This window comes from Panthera tigris, chromosome F2, assembly GCF_018350195.1.
Source record: "Panthera tigris isolate Pti1 chromosome F2, P.tigris_Pti1_mat1.1, whole genome shotgun sequence".
NCBI classification, from domain to species: domain Eukaryota; kingdom Metazoa; phylum Chordata; class Mammalia; order Carnivora; family Felidae; genus Panthera; species Panthera tigris.
Window position 1 is genome coordinate 927,507 of NC_056676.1, and position 15,083 is coordinate 942,589.

Sequence of the window (15,083 nt, forward strand, 5' to 3'; positions counted from 1 at the left end):
TATCCTGTTAGTTTCAGGCATGCAACATTGTGATTTGACAGTTCTGTACATTATACAGTGCTTACCATGATAGGATACCATCTGCCATCATACAAAGTTTTACAGTGTTATTGACTGTGTTCCCCATGCTGTACTTCTTATCCCCATGGCTTATTCATTTTATAACTGCAGGTTTGTACCTCTGAATGCCCTTCACCCATTTTGCCCATCCCTGCAAGCCCATCCCCTCGGATGACCACTAGTTTGCTCTCTTTATTTATGAGACTGTTTCTGTTTTTGTTTGTTTGTTTTTGCTTTCAGATTCCATATGTAAGTGAGATCATATGGTATTTGCCTATCTTTGTCTGATTTATTTCACTTAACCCTTTAAGTCTATGTCACAAATGGCAAGATCTCATTCTTTTTATGGCTAAGTAGTATTCCATTGTATATGTGAACCACATCTTCTTTATCCATTCATCTGTTGCTGTCGCTTAATGAGCTGGCTTAGTTTTGTCTTTCCTTAGCAGGCGAGTCATTGCCCTTTGTATTCCTGATTTAGCAAGAACATGAGGGGAATCCAACACGGTAAATAAACTGTTATATTTCTTTCTCTTTTCCAGGCAAAAGCTTGTTATCCCAAATGGAAGTTGCCCTGTTATTCTGAATACTTATTTTTGTCAGAAAATTGTCACCAAAGAAGATTCAAAAATAATACATGAAGTGCACTGTTGGGACACACCCCTTCCAAGAAGAAGTATCACTTTGGCCCAGATGTTTATATTTAAGAATCTAACAATTAAATCTCCTGAAGGCCAGGTAAACTTTCATTGGTTTAGAGGTTTTATGCTTTGTAATAATATTGGGATTGAAAGTGAAGATGTTTACCTTTGGTTTCCCTTCAGATATTCAGCAAATGTATATGCCCAAACAGCTTGTTATTATTGTTATGCCTGCTGTAGTTCAGTGTTTAGCTGTGAGCTTTCACAGTATTTCATCTAATTGTTCATTTTTAATCTTTCTCCTAATCTGTCAAAATAAATGAGTTTTCATTTTTTTTAATTCTCATTTTGCAATTGTCTAAGAATTTTGTTTAAGCTTTTAAGTTCTTAAATACGAAAAAAGTCACATGTTTTTCTTTTTCTAAGTATCTATATCCCCTGGGACAAAAAGAACCACATAAACTTGAGATTATACACTGAGATTATACATTGCTTTTTGGAATTTTATTGGCTTTCCATCATGATCATTTATCAAGATGAATTTAGGGAGCCCCTAAATTTCCCTTACAGCAGGCATGAAGGGCACTCTGGGGACCATTCCAGGCTCTAAGTGTCTGTGACTCCAGGTGTACCATCTCAGGTTCGCCTAGTTAGCTGAGTTAGCACCGAACAGAAGGCTGAGACTGACAGGTAGTGTGAGGGGACATAAGAAAGAGAAACGTACACAGACTTTCATGTTGCTTGTAAATGTCGTCAAGCATCCTCCCCCTTTGATAACCAAAAGAAGTGTATGAAGGGGATTATGGGAAAAGGAGGGCTCTCTAATCAATTAATTTATGGCTCAAAGTGCATTACTGCTTTAACATATAGTTGTAAACAGCTACAGGATATTAAATTCATGAAATACTTAATTTTTCTGTGTCTCAATATTTTTATCTTTAAAATGGTAATAATGATAATCTACCTGCTTGGGTGGCTATGAGGTTAAGTATGTTTGTTATATAAGTAAGCACAGTACATAAAGAAGAGTGCCTGGGATGTGTCCTAGAAGTGTTATCTTATTACAATATTTAATATTATTGTAAAGCGTTGTTGGGAGGCTACATGAGCCTATAAAGTACCCAGCACAGTACACTGCATATAAAAAGCACTTAATAATATGATTTATTTTTTAAACCCTAGTCATTTTTTGTCTTTCGCTTTGTCCTGCTGCGATTGCTACCTCATACAAGAATTTTCTAGATTACCATGAAGTACTGTAATAGCAGGACTTTCTGCATGTTTTCAAAGACTCAGGACAACGTGTGCTTCCACTGACTGGAAACACTTTTTGCTGTTTCCATGTGATTTCTCACGTTGCCCGCCTCAGCAGCATTAGTTATGGGGCAGACACGGAGACCCACACCATGTCTTTTGTCTTCATCGTTCCTTCGGTGTTGTACAGTTACATCACAGAATTGCCTGAGAATATCATTACTTGGTGTGTGCCATGCTGCTATTAGTTAAACTGAGATTGTTCCTTTGCATGTCTTGGCCAGGTTATGTGTAGTGATCTCACTACCATGAGGACAGGATGCACCCGTGGACATGAGGAAACCAAGCAATGCTTCCCGGCTCAAGCTCCCCTGAGGGACTCTCTTCTGGATGCAGTGGAAAGCCAGGGAGCTGCCCCAGGGTCAGGAGTCAAGGTCCGGGTGGTGGTACAAAGAGTTTACTCTCTTCCCTGCAGGTATCATCAGGGAGGTGGCTCAGCTGTTCCACCAGGCCCAGACCCATCCAGAGCTCGGTGAGTGACAAGACACAGGCATGTGTGCTAGAGTCACTTAGAGAAAGTAGAGACCCTTCCTAGAGAAAGCAGAAATTCTTGGCTACATTCACCATATACATGAGTTTTGGGTTTTTGGGGTTTTTTCTTGCATCAAAATTTGGGACATGTGGTGTAACAAAGGAATCCCCCTGTTTACTTAATATAAAAAGTCCTACTAAAAATTTAATTTGTTGCATTTACTTTTACCTTTAATGGTTCATATTACTGAAAGTGATACAAACAAGAAATACCGGTATTGTTCTAGAAAAGCCAAGATATGTGATCATGATACCTAAAAAGACCACTGCAATGTCTATCAAGTTTTATATATCTTAAAAACCTAATAAATGGCAGTTAGTAAATCCGTGGCTTTCAGAGAGTGCTATTCTAACCTATATCAGCACTACCTAATAGGACTTTCTACAGTGATGTAAATGTTGTATATCTGTACTATTCAGTGAGGTAGCCACTGACCACATATGGTTACTGAGTATTTGAAATATGGCTAGTGGAACTGAGGAACTAAATTTTAAGTTTTATTTAATTTTAATTAACTTTAATAGCCCCATGTGTCAAGTGGCTACCTTCGTATATAGTGTAGCTAGCTAGCTACATGAGCCAAACCTATAATTCAAAGTACTTTGTTTATACCAACTATGGGAATGACATCTTTCTACTCGTTTTTAGGTCCTTCCTGTGTTTTTTCAAATAGCTGCAGTCGTGTCATTGACTGAAGAGTTTATGTCAGAGCCTTGGCATAACCTTTTGAGATTATATTTCTTTCTATGTGACATTGCCCTCAAAGCAGTGAGGTGGATTTACAACATAATAGAAATTAAAAGAATGGATATCAATTTATCAATCATTCTTTTCTGTCTAATTTTAAAAGAAAACACATATTGAAGAAATAGTAACTACAACAATATCCTATTTTTATAATGCCTTCTGATGCCATTCAGACAGAGTAACAGGAAACAGTTCTTTGTTAATTATGAATCCTCCTCAGGTGGATGAGCACTTTATTTGAAAGTCCTACGGATTTCAAAGTCTCCTTCAGATGTAGTTAGAGAACATTTCTTTTGGATTTATAGGAAAAGATTTATTTTGTTTGCAATATGTGCGTGTGAAATGATTTTATCATTTTCAAGGTTTTTATCATGACTTATAGCTATAGACCAGTCTTATACTCTTTATCTGAGCCAGTTATAGATCAGCCATAGGTTTTGTTTTGTTTTGCTTTTTTCATGGAATGTATCCAGCATTAGGCTTTGGAGAAGGAACTACTGAGTAAGCTAGGCAGTGATGATCTTGGTAAAGCTCCTCCAGCCCAGCACACAGACCACCCTCAGAGGAGACTGGGGACAGTTGAGACTGAGTCACAATGATGAGAAGGCAAGGTGAAAGTGACAGTGAGTTTGCTTTGCTTAATTATGAGTGGCACCTTGAAGTCTGTCCCTCCAGCTCCTTTGGTGGTACTTGTTTTACTTGCTGAGCATGAATATCAGAGAAGGATTGGAGACCAAAGTCTGGTGAATTGCTGCTGGTGGTTGGCATTATGAATGCTGTGGGTTGTGCCTGAGAACATACACTGGGACATGTCACATGAGACTGGGCTCAGTTGTGGATTGAAAAAAGGCGAGGCATAAGCCTCAAAAACAAGAAAATAGCCTTCAGTTATTCAGATGTCATTAATATGCATCGTATGCGCTGTGTTTCCTGCAGGACACTTGAGACCGTACAGTGCCAAGGGTACAGGGTATTAGTCGTATCACAAACGAGGAAACTGAGCTTCAGAAAGGTTCTTACTTGCTGACAGTTATACAGGTGGACAAAAATAATAGCATCATGAGATCCGGAATCCTAAAATGCCAGGGTTGCAGAGAGTATGGAGCTGAAAGAAAGAGGGTAAAATTGAGTTAGACCAAGCTCTGCTTAGTTTAAAGCTGACGGGGGGGGGGGGGGGGGGGGGGGCGGTCAGATCACCCTGGGCAGCAGGAGTGGTAAAAGTGCCCGGCCCTGAGGAGAATTGTCTGGACTGTGTAGGAAAATGAACCTTTGGACAGAAAATCATGGCATCTGAGCTTGGGTTTGAGGACAAGACTTCTGAGATGTCTTTGGGGTACAAAACGGTATTATTGTATAATGATTATTAATATTTTATAGATTCATAATGCTATCACAATGATCAAGCTCCAGTTTACACACAAAATTAATGTAGAAGTAAAATTATACTTAACATTGTACTAATTCTTTGCTAATGTATCTACTTAAAAAGCACATCAAAATATCTGCTTTGGAGAATCAGTTAGCAATATGTTTTATAATGTAGAATTTTTAATTTATACACATGTAACATGTATATAAGAGAAAACATTATTTAAAAAACTTAGGTTTAGGGGCGCCTGGGAGGCTCAGTCGGTTGAGCGTCCGACTTCGGCTCAGGTCATGGTCTCGCGGTCTCTGGGTTTTAGCCCCGCGTTGGGCTCTGTGCTGACGGCTCGGAGCCTGGAGCCGGCGACGCCTGCTTTGGATTCTGGGTCTCCCTCTCTCTCTGCCCCTGCCCCGCTCAAGCTCTGTCTCTCTCTCTCTCTGCCAAAAATAAATAAACATTAAAAAAAAATTTTTTTTTAAAGACTTAGGTTTATAGCTTGGAAGATTCCTATCTTTTCTACTTGCAGCTTCTGCCTGTAACTTTGGGTGGACTCCTGTGCAATCCACGGAGTCAGTTTGTCCAGAGGCATGACTGCAGCAGACAGGAAATTGCACAGTGACACCTTACACTGAAGGCAGCCCCCGGTCTGCTCTCTCGTCATAACCTGCTATACTCCAAAGATCCAAAGATCTTTCTATCAGTGAACTGAAAGACAATCTTGGTCACTATGTGTTTTCTGTAAAGTGCCAGAAATTAAGGCCTGCAGAAAAAGAAATGACTGACGTATAGTAGATATTTTGCCACAACAAGTTTCCCTTTTCTGCCCAAATGAGGTCAGATGACTCTTCATGGAGCACTGTAATGAGTCTTATATCTAACTTTACTTAGCACCTCAATCATAGATGTCAGTCTCAGTCTGTTCCCTATACTTTAGCAGTATCACTTTTCTAAGATCAGTAACAACTTATCTTCTGATGGCAGACCCCCAGATTGTTGCCAACTTTGAAATTAAAGGAAATTTATTTGAAGGTAATCAGTCCTGAACAGAGTCACATAGATTCAGTCAAGAGGCTCATTTCCTCTGAGCTGTGAAACGTTATCAAATATATACTTTAGATTTCAGAAATATAACATCTGAGAGCCTCCTGTCCCTTGTTCCTCTGGATGACTTCCTTTAACTCAGGCTAGTAAAGAAAACACTTCCACAAGATTTCTCAAAGTGTTACAGGTCAGAATAACCAATACAAACTTAAGTTTTATAAATCACTAAAATCAATAGTAACGAAAACCCAACTTCAAAGGCACTCCCTAACCAATAATCTAGGCAGACTGTTCAGAGCCCAGATCCACCTTTATCTAGATCCACTGTATATTGAATGAATGTTAAATAAATGCATGACTAATAAAGTAACAGGCTTTTTTTTTTAGTGGAATGGGAGCACTGGTCTTGCAGATAACTTATAGTGGAGGAAACTGAGGAAAAGAAAAAGTAAGTGAATTCCCTAGTAACTGCCTACCTCATGGCAGAACAGAATCTGGACCATGTTACCTCACTCCCAGTCCATGTTGGCTGCCATTAAACATTGCCTTTCTTTCTCCCTTTCGGAAACATTGGCATACTTTCTCCTTCAGATATTTAACTTAGGGACAAGTAGTTTAATTTTATCCTTTAAAGATGCACATTTTTTCTTGCCTGTCATTACAGAAATATTGATAATGGGAGAGTTTTTTGTGAGGGTATTTAATTCAAACAACTTGCTCAATGGTCTTGTGTTTGGACAAAAAGCTGGAAGGACAGAACCTCCCATTTACAGTTTTTTAACATCTTTTTTTTTTTTTAATGTTATTTATTTATTTATTTAGTTATTTTGAGAGAGAGACAGAGACAGAGTGCAAGGGAGGAAGAGGCAGAGAGAGAGGGAGACACTGAATCCGAAGAGGCTTCAGGCTCTGAGCTGTCAGCACAGACCTGTCAGCTCACGACCTGAGCCAAAGTCAGGCGCTTAAACAACTGAGCCACCCAGGCGCCCCTCCCATTTATAGTTTTAATAGCTATTGTGCATTATAGTTGTGTGGAAATTCATTGAGCTGAAGTCAGGGAAAGAGCACATTTTTCTTTCTCTGTATCTTGATATTTTATTTTCTCTTTTCATCTTTGACCTTTCCTTTCGTCTCTTGTCCTGCGTTTCTTCCTCCTTTTCACTAAGGGCGAAAAAATCCACCATTGTCCTAGGACGGGTTCTAAGTCTGCAGTGATTAACAAAATCAAACATTGTCCTTATGCTCATGGAGCATATTGCCGTCGGGAAGTCCTGCACAGAACAATTAAAAACAAATACATTCATGATTATAAGTTGTGATAAGTGCTCTGGTGAGAAAAGTAGGACGCCATGAGGGAGGCCAGGGGAGGATTCAAGGATGGGTATTGTAAGGCAGTACTATTTCAGGTGGCACCTGAAAGGTAAGTGGATGTCAGATAAAAACCAGATGAAAGAGAATTACAGTGGAAGAGAGAATACCTTTGGAATCTCCTAGGCAGAAGAAGGAAGCGGATGTGGCCAAGGTGTGTGGGCCAGTGGGGGAGCCAGAGAGGCAAGCCAGCTGTAGGCTGCACTCACAGTCCGCAGGGGTGTTGCCGTGGCTGCCCACTGACCCCAAATACAGTTCACAGGGTTTGAAGACGACTTTAGCGGCCAGGTGGAAAATGGTCAGGGCGGGGGAGGCACATGGAACACGCCCCAGTGGAAGCTGAGAGACCAGGAGGAGGCGCACTGCAGGAGTACAAGTGAGCCTAGGTTCCAGAGTCTCAGACTCCCACATGGCACACTGAGAAATGGAGACAAGGGTCACCTTCTGGAGGCATGTGATGACTTAGGGGTGGCTTGGGTGTGGGGCGAGTGAAGTAGAAGGCAATATTAAGAATGATCCCCAATTTGATTGCTTGATGGAATGATGAGCTATTTACTGAGGTGAGAAAAACTGGGATGAGAAGAGGTTTGGAGGGAAGCTTGAGAATTCAGTTCAGGGCCTGTTTAGTTGGAGATTCCTGAGACATCTAAGGAGAGGTGTCAGATGAGAAAATTGGATATAAAGATCTCACATTCAGAGAAGAATTTTAGGTTGGAGATAAACATGTCAGCCTACAGCTGGTCAGTATGTATGTTTTGTGTGTATGCTTATTTTATTTGCTAACTTGAATAGGTTATATTTGTCCATGGTGCTGCGCTAAAGGCACTAGACGGCATACAGTGAAAGGCACATCCCCCCAGCCCTCATCCCAGGTGGTGCCCCCTGCTCTTCCTCCCCTCACCTCTTCTAGGTATGTTGTGTCACAGCTAGTAAGTCTCTAAAGCCAGAGCAGTGGATAAGATCGCATTAGGGAAAAGGTAGACACAAAGAAAAGAAGAAGTGATAGCATGGACTTACATGTCCTATAGCATTGGAGGACTGGTAAAAGAGGGGGCCAGCCAAGGGAGACTGAAGAGGAAGGGCTAATGATAGAAGAGTGAAACCCAGTGTACTGTGACAGGCACTTAGAATATAGGATTTCCCGTATGTGCCAGTGGACAGCCAAGAGTGGTGGTGCAGAGAAGCCAATAAAATAAGGAGTGAAAACATGCAGTGCATTGCTGAGAGGCTCCTATGTAACTTTATGAACAGGAGATGCAGGGGAGAGGTGAGGCTAGAAGCTAGCTGGGGGGAGATGAAGAGTGAATGGGGTGTGGGGAGGAGGGACAGATTTTGATAGCAAGTGCTTTCTGATGCATAAGGGAATGAGAAAGTCAAACATTCAGCAGAGTAACAAAACCGGGGAGGGCATTCTGGCTGTCACTTTCGACACAGGTACCATTTTTCTTTTGAAGATGCATTGAGGTCCACTTACTGTGGTAAGCACTGAGTAATATATAGAATTGTTAAATTGCCACATTCTTCACCTGTAACTAATATAACACTGTACATTAAATATATTGGAATTAAGATTTTTAAAACTGCACTGAGGTAGAGGCAGGCCATTAATGGGAAGAGCAGAAGACGGTCTGGAATCGGACTGGTGCTGGGCTCAAATGCTGGTTCTGCCCCTAAGTAGGGAGACTTGGGGCAAACTCTGTTTCCTTATTTGTGAAATTTGAATTATAATACTTTCCACAGTTCAGGTTCATGACGAAGATTAACTGAGGTCATGTATGTAATGTGTTTAGCATCACATTGTAATCTGATGCTTCCACTATAATAAGCACTCAATGGAAAGTGGCTTGCTAGCTCTTTAAAAGCAAGTGCGGGGGCGCTTGGGTGGCTCAGTCAGTTGAACATCCAGCTCTTGAGTTCAGCTAGGGTCATAATCTCAAGGTTCGTGGGATCAAGCCCTGTATCGGGCTCTACACTGGGTGTGGAGCCTCCTTGGGATTCATTCTCTCTCTCTCTCTCTCTGCCCCTCCCCTGCTCGCATGTGTGCATGCTCTCTATCTCTCAAAATAAATACACTTAAAAAAAAGTTTTAGTAAAAAAATTTTAAAAAACAGGTGCAAATACTTAAAGATTGTAAAATACTGACAAATAATGTTGTTATGATTATAGAAACGTAAAATAAGCGAAGAAGATCCTATTACAAATCAGCATTCTTGTTAGCAGTGAGTCTGTTGCCTTGGCTATAGGGGAAGCTTGATTGAAGGTGGTTTTTACTTCTAACCTTTTGCACCCCACCTTGCCTCACCCCCTCATCAACAAGGAGCTGCTGCCCGTTTACTTGAGAAAACAAACATTTATGTAAATTCATACATATGACATGTGACTACGGCCTTCTAAATGATGGAGGAATAAAAGTTCCTCTGTAATAAACACCTTGCAAAAAAACTGCTGTAATGCTGGGTCCAGTACTGGATAGTGCTGATAATTATGGTTGGTATATTTTTGTCTTTGTCTAGAGCATTTAAAAGTATCCCATACTCCTGGAGCATCTGGGTAGCTCAGTCAATTAAGCATCCGACTCTTAATCTTGGCTCAGGTGATCTCATGCTTCCTGAGTTCAAGCCCTGCTCCCTCTCTCTCTGCCTCTCTCTCTGTCTCTCTGTCTCTGTCTCTCTCTCTCTCAAAAATAAATAAATAAACATTAAAAAGAAGTAAAAAATAAAAACATCCCAGATTCCTGATGGTGAAAATGATCCAGTATTAGAGCAGTGTGAGGGACACGAACTAATAGATAGTGGATGAGATGATTTTTTTTTTTTTTTGTATTGTAGTTAGTTACAGATGTGTCATTCTTTACTATAAGGTTGTAAATTCCTTGCCGGTAAGGATTATGTGTAGTAGTGTTAATATTCGTCAGTGCATTTTCTGCATATGCTGTTCCTGCTCTATATGTTCCTAAGTATATTTCTGCTATACCCGTCTCTTTTTTTCACATGGGTAACTTTTGGCACCATATTATGTCTGTGTGAGTGTCACTTCTCGCATTCTAGATGGCAGAAATGAACCCATTTTTCTATCCTTTATCTCATCTTTAAACTTTTATATTTTATTGATGGAGTGTCAGGTTTGTTAGCTGACTGAAATTTTAAATGCTTCCGAGTAGAATTAGAATTGTAGATAATTTGAAAACAGCATGTTTAAGTTCTTAACTATTTTCTAATACCAACCCATGTCATTTGATTCATCTTTATAATGGGCATAGCTTGAATATGTATCCTTAATGAGTTTATTGATAATGTGAAATTGAAATGAAAGTTTCCATGTTCTTTTCTTATACATTAAATCATTGGTAGACTTGAAGAAAAAGATCGAAAGAAATGACAGCAGCCTAGTGATGTGAGTACAGACACTCATGAAAATAAAATTTTCATACAGGATGAAGATAGCTAAAGTAATTTTCCAGATTCATAGCCAGACATGGTATGTGCAACCATAGTTCTAAGTTTGCATCCCAACCTGGCCTTAGTGATTTTCCAGTGCCTGTTATTCATCAAGATGGAGAATGATTTCAAAGTGACCCTATACAGAAGGCATGGAATTTTCTGCCTGTTCTTGACCTCCTTTCCCTGGAAACTTTTGTTGCTGAAAGAGGCTGGAGACCTCTAATGGTCTGCACCCCTGCGCTTCCGTGCCTGCAGCTGCAATCTGGAGCAGTACTGTGGCCGCACTAGAACTTTCCTACGAGCTAGATTGCAGTTCTGGAATGTACTTTTCTGAGGTGGCAGCATAAAAAACTATGCGAGACGGGACACAGACTGGCAGAGTCTGTAGGGGCAGCCACGTGCAAGCACACAGCGGCACGTGGCTCTCTAGCCCAAAGCCAGACAAGGTGAGATCGGATGCAGTATCCAAGTTGGCTGTGGCTCTCGCTAGGCTGCTGCACTTCGCTGTCCCCTTTCCGCCCTGTCTGGCTCTGTCGAGTGACCGGTTCCTGCCTTGTCTTCCAGCTGCTGCCAGGCCCAGGGCCCTTGGGGCAGCCAGCTGGCCGTCTTGGCAAGCTCATCCTTGTGCTCGTTTCCTGGCTCTACAGTTCTAATTAGCTAGCGCCAAATCAACCCCATGCTCCATAGAAGACTGAGCAGACAGAACCTCCACAGCAGTTCTTGGCAAGAGTGTCCTGCTTTACAAGCAAGACATTGTGATATAGGAGCAGGTGCCCTTGTTTTGTTTTGTTTTGTTTTGTTTTGTTTTGTTTTGTTTTGTTTTGTTTTCTGGACCTTTTTGCCTGGCAGTGATACCATAAATGTTCTGAACCTTCACATTTATTCGCATAGGTACAAAAAGAGAGCGACAGATAAAGATATCTAGACAGGTGCTTGATTACATAGTGACCGTAATGGTCAGGTATTGCACACTCCGTGGGTACTTGTCAGTGCCTTCAGAATAAGCTCGTACATATTTCCTTAAATTTTGCTTTTCCTGTTTAACCCTTTGGAATCAACCACTGTGACTCATCATCTTTTGGTACCAGACCGTGAATGTAGTGGAGACTTAACAAGTACATGCAGATGGTGCCAAGTAGTAGCTGAGTGAGCAGCTGAGGGGGCGATGTGAAGTTGTGTGTTCTCCCCCTTTCCTGGGGATGTGCTGGTCCAGGGGGATGTACTACAATGCTGTTGTTTCTCTAAGGACACTGACAAAGAGGCTAGTGCAGTAAGAATTGCCAGAAATCCTCTGCTTTAGGAAAAAGGTGAAGTCTGGTCTGCACCAGTCTTATAGAAGATGAGACACTTGGACCAGAGGCCCCTGTACAGTGTTAAGTCAGTGTAAAAGAAGGAGGGGAGTGGAGGAGAAAAGAGGAGATGGCAAAGGAGGACTATTAGCAGCTCTTGACTGAGGATGTTTACAAAGAAAGGAGAAGAATCCAGTTGACAGTGATTTAAGAGTTTAAAGCATGTTACAATTAATGCAGAACTAAGAGAGGTCAGGAAAAAATTAAGCAGCCATGGGTAAAAGATGAAAGGATGAAAACATACCTTTTGACATTAAACAAAACTGAATTACCGGAAAAGGAAGGAACTGATGATTTGAATTAAACGAAAAAGAAGACTGAACCATCCAGCGGAAAACAGCAGGGGTAGGTTTTTAGTACAGGTCTTCAGTAGCCTTAGATCTCACAGCTGCCGTGTGAGCTGTGTCCTGGGCTGCCATTTTGTTTCCTTTAAGTGCATGACTATCCTGGTATGGAATCTGATCCAGATGTACCAAGCTCTGGGGGGTGGGGGGTGAGGGGGTGAGGGAGGGAAGCGGGGGCAGGGAGGCAAAAAAAAAAAGACCAGACTTTACTTGTATGTTTGGGAGTGGGAAGAAGAATGGAATGGATGTCTTAATCTCCTGGATGTTCTACCATTTAAACACACTTTTGGAAAAGTTAAAAGTTATTTTATTCAACTCTGTACCTCAAGTCTTTGCACCCAGATGACTTATAATGTAAGAACACTGGCTATCCAAGAAAACCACAGACATTGAATGGGGAAAATCCAAAGGTCTTGTGGGCCTGTCTTTATGTGAGCTATAGATAAGCGGAAAATTATGTTAACTAACCAGAATTTAAATAAAAACTTGAAACAAAAAAAAAATAGTGGAAAACTGCAGTGACAGCAAGGACACTAGTAAGTCTTATCTCTACAACTTTTGGATGTAAGTAATCCAGTTTTTATTCTGCTCATTAAGGAATCTTCTTCGGAAAAGATTAGAATGACATACCCTGAAATGAAATACTTTGCACAAAGGTTACTATATACAGGTATTCCTCGCTTTTCTTTGCTTTTACAAAAGACCTACTTTAGTGCCTGTTTTTACTAACCAAAAGAAATCCAAAAGAGGAATTTCGCTTTTACGGAAAAAAGTGAAAATGAAAAGCAAAAATAGCCTTCAGCGTTTGTACTACAGCTAGCTCTTCTAGACGTAGTACGTGCCCCCCAAGAGGGGCACTGCGCAGCGCCTTCCTCGGAACTACACCCAGCATCTCAACATCAAGCCACCACAGCCTCCAACTGGGTCTGTGAGCATCTGTGCTTTGTCTTGATGTATTTTGTGCATCCCTTAGCAAGGTGTCCAAAGTATCAGAAAAACCTAACAGAGGTTATTTTGGGCGTCTGAGAACACTCAGAAATTTTTCATGTAAATTAGTGGTGATTGCTTCTTCACTTGATGAAGGTTTTCATAGGAACATTCTACTTCCAGATAGCAGAGGAAACCTGTGTTTAGTAGCGAGTGTCATTCCTCACACTAGGCTCTCTGGCAGTTTCTTCCAGGTGGTTCTTTTTGTTGTTGTTGTTAATTTTTTTTAATGTTTATTTATTTTTGAGAGAGAGGGAGAGACAGAGCATGAGCAGGGGAGGGCCCGAGAGAGAGGGAGACAGAACCTGAAGCAGGCTTCATGGGGCTTGAACTCACGAACCAGCAGATCATGACCTGAGCTGAAGTTGGACGCTTAACCGACTGAGCCACTCAGGCGCCCCTCTTCCAGGTGCTTCTGAAAGAAGAGTATCTGGTGTCTGTCTTTTGGGTGGGTGGAAAGTGGGGGAGAGTACAGCCTGAGGAGTCAGGGTGGAGCAATGAAATCCCATCTGCGAGGGCTTTCTGACCCTGGGGTAGTGTGACTCCACCATCTCCTCTGTTTGGGGAGAGCCTGCTCAGTTAACGTTTAGTAAAAACACCAACTATGCTCATTTTCATATATATGTTCATATATGCCCCCTTATGAATGCTTAGAAGTTTACGTAAGAAGAGACTGTTTGGGGAGCCTGGCTGGCTTAGTCAATAGAACATGTGACTCTTGATCTTGGGGTCATGAGTTCAAGCCCCATGCTGGGCATGGAGCCTACTTAAAAAATAAAAACAAAATAAAATAAAAAATAAAATGAAAAAGAAGAGACTATTTCTAGTCCCTGCCTCTTGAGGAGAAACTGGATGCTGTGGGACAGGCTCCCTAAATACCTGTTTAGAACATATGAATTTTGTGTGTGTGCACACATTGTCTTTTCTTTAAATTTTTTTAATTGAGATGAAATTCACATAACATAAAATTAACCTTTAAAGTATACGGTTGAATAAAGTGCCTGGGTGGCTCAGTCAGTTGAGCATCTCCCTTGATTTTGGCTCAGGTCATGATCCCAGGGTCATGGGACCAAGCCCCTCATCAGGCTCCACACTGAGTATGGAACTTGCTTAAGATTCTCTCCCTCCCTTCCTCTACTCCTCTCCCCGCCCCCCCCCCCAAATTAAAAATTAAAAAAAAAAATTTAAGTATACATTTGAGTGGTATTTAGTACTTTCACAGTGCTGTGCAACTTCCATTTCTGTATAGTTCCAACACATTTTTATCATGCTAAAGAAAAGCCTGTACCCATTAAGCAGTCCCTCCCTATAAACCCCTCTCCCAGCCCCTGACAACCACTAATCTGCTTTCTGTGTCTATGTATTTACCTTTCTGGATATTTCATTTAAATGGAATCTTACAATATGTGGTCTTTTTGTGTCTGGTGTCTTTCAATTAGCATAGTGATTTCAAAGTTCATTCATGTGGTAGCATGTATGAGTACTTCATGTCTTTTTATGGCTGAATAATATTTCATCCTACAGATACATCAAATTTTGTTTGCCCATTTATCAGCTGGTGGATATTTGAGTTGTTTCTACTTTTTGGCTATTATGAATGATGCTGCTATGAACATCGGTCTTGAAGTTTTTCACTTCTCTTGGGTATATCCCTAAAAGTAGAATTGCTGGGTCATATGGTAATTCTGTGTTAACTTTTTGAAGAACCAACACCATGTTCCCACTGTTATATCCGAGGGTTCCCGTTTCTCTACATCCTTGCGAACACTTATTATTTTCTTTCTTTCTTTTTTTTAAATAACAACTGTCCTGATGGCTATGAAGAGATATTTTTACTTATTCCTTTCCAAACTATTTGCCATTTATTTCTTTTTCTCAACTAATTGCTCTGAGT

General features: G+C 40.9%; 1 protein-coding gene across 5 annotated transcripts in view; it reads left to right on the forward strand.

The window, feature by feature from the left end:
• Positions 1 to 15,083, forward strand: part of SPIDR (scaffold protein involved in DNA repair) — a 487,708-nt gene that overhangs the window by 348,707 nt on the left and 123,918 nt on the right. For all 5 annotated transcript variants that reach the window (XM_042972730.1, XM_042972733.1, XM_042972731.1 and 2 more), the window contains 2 exons: positions 603 to 798; positions 2,240 to 2,487. In XM_042972730.1, the coding sequence (XP_042828664.1) occupies positions 603 to 798; positions 2,240 to 2,487 (444 nt within the window). The remainder of the gene's footprint in view (positions 1 to 602; positions 799 to 2,239; positions 2,488 to 15,083) is intronic.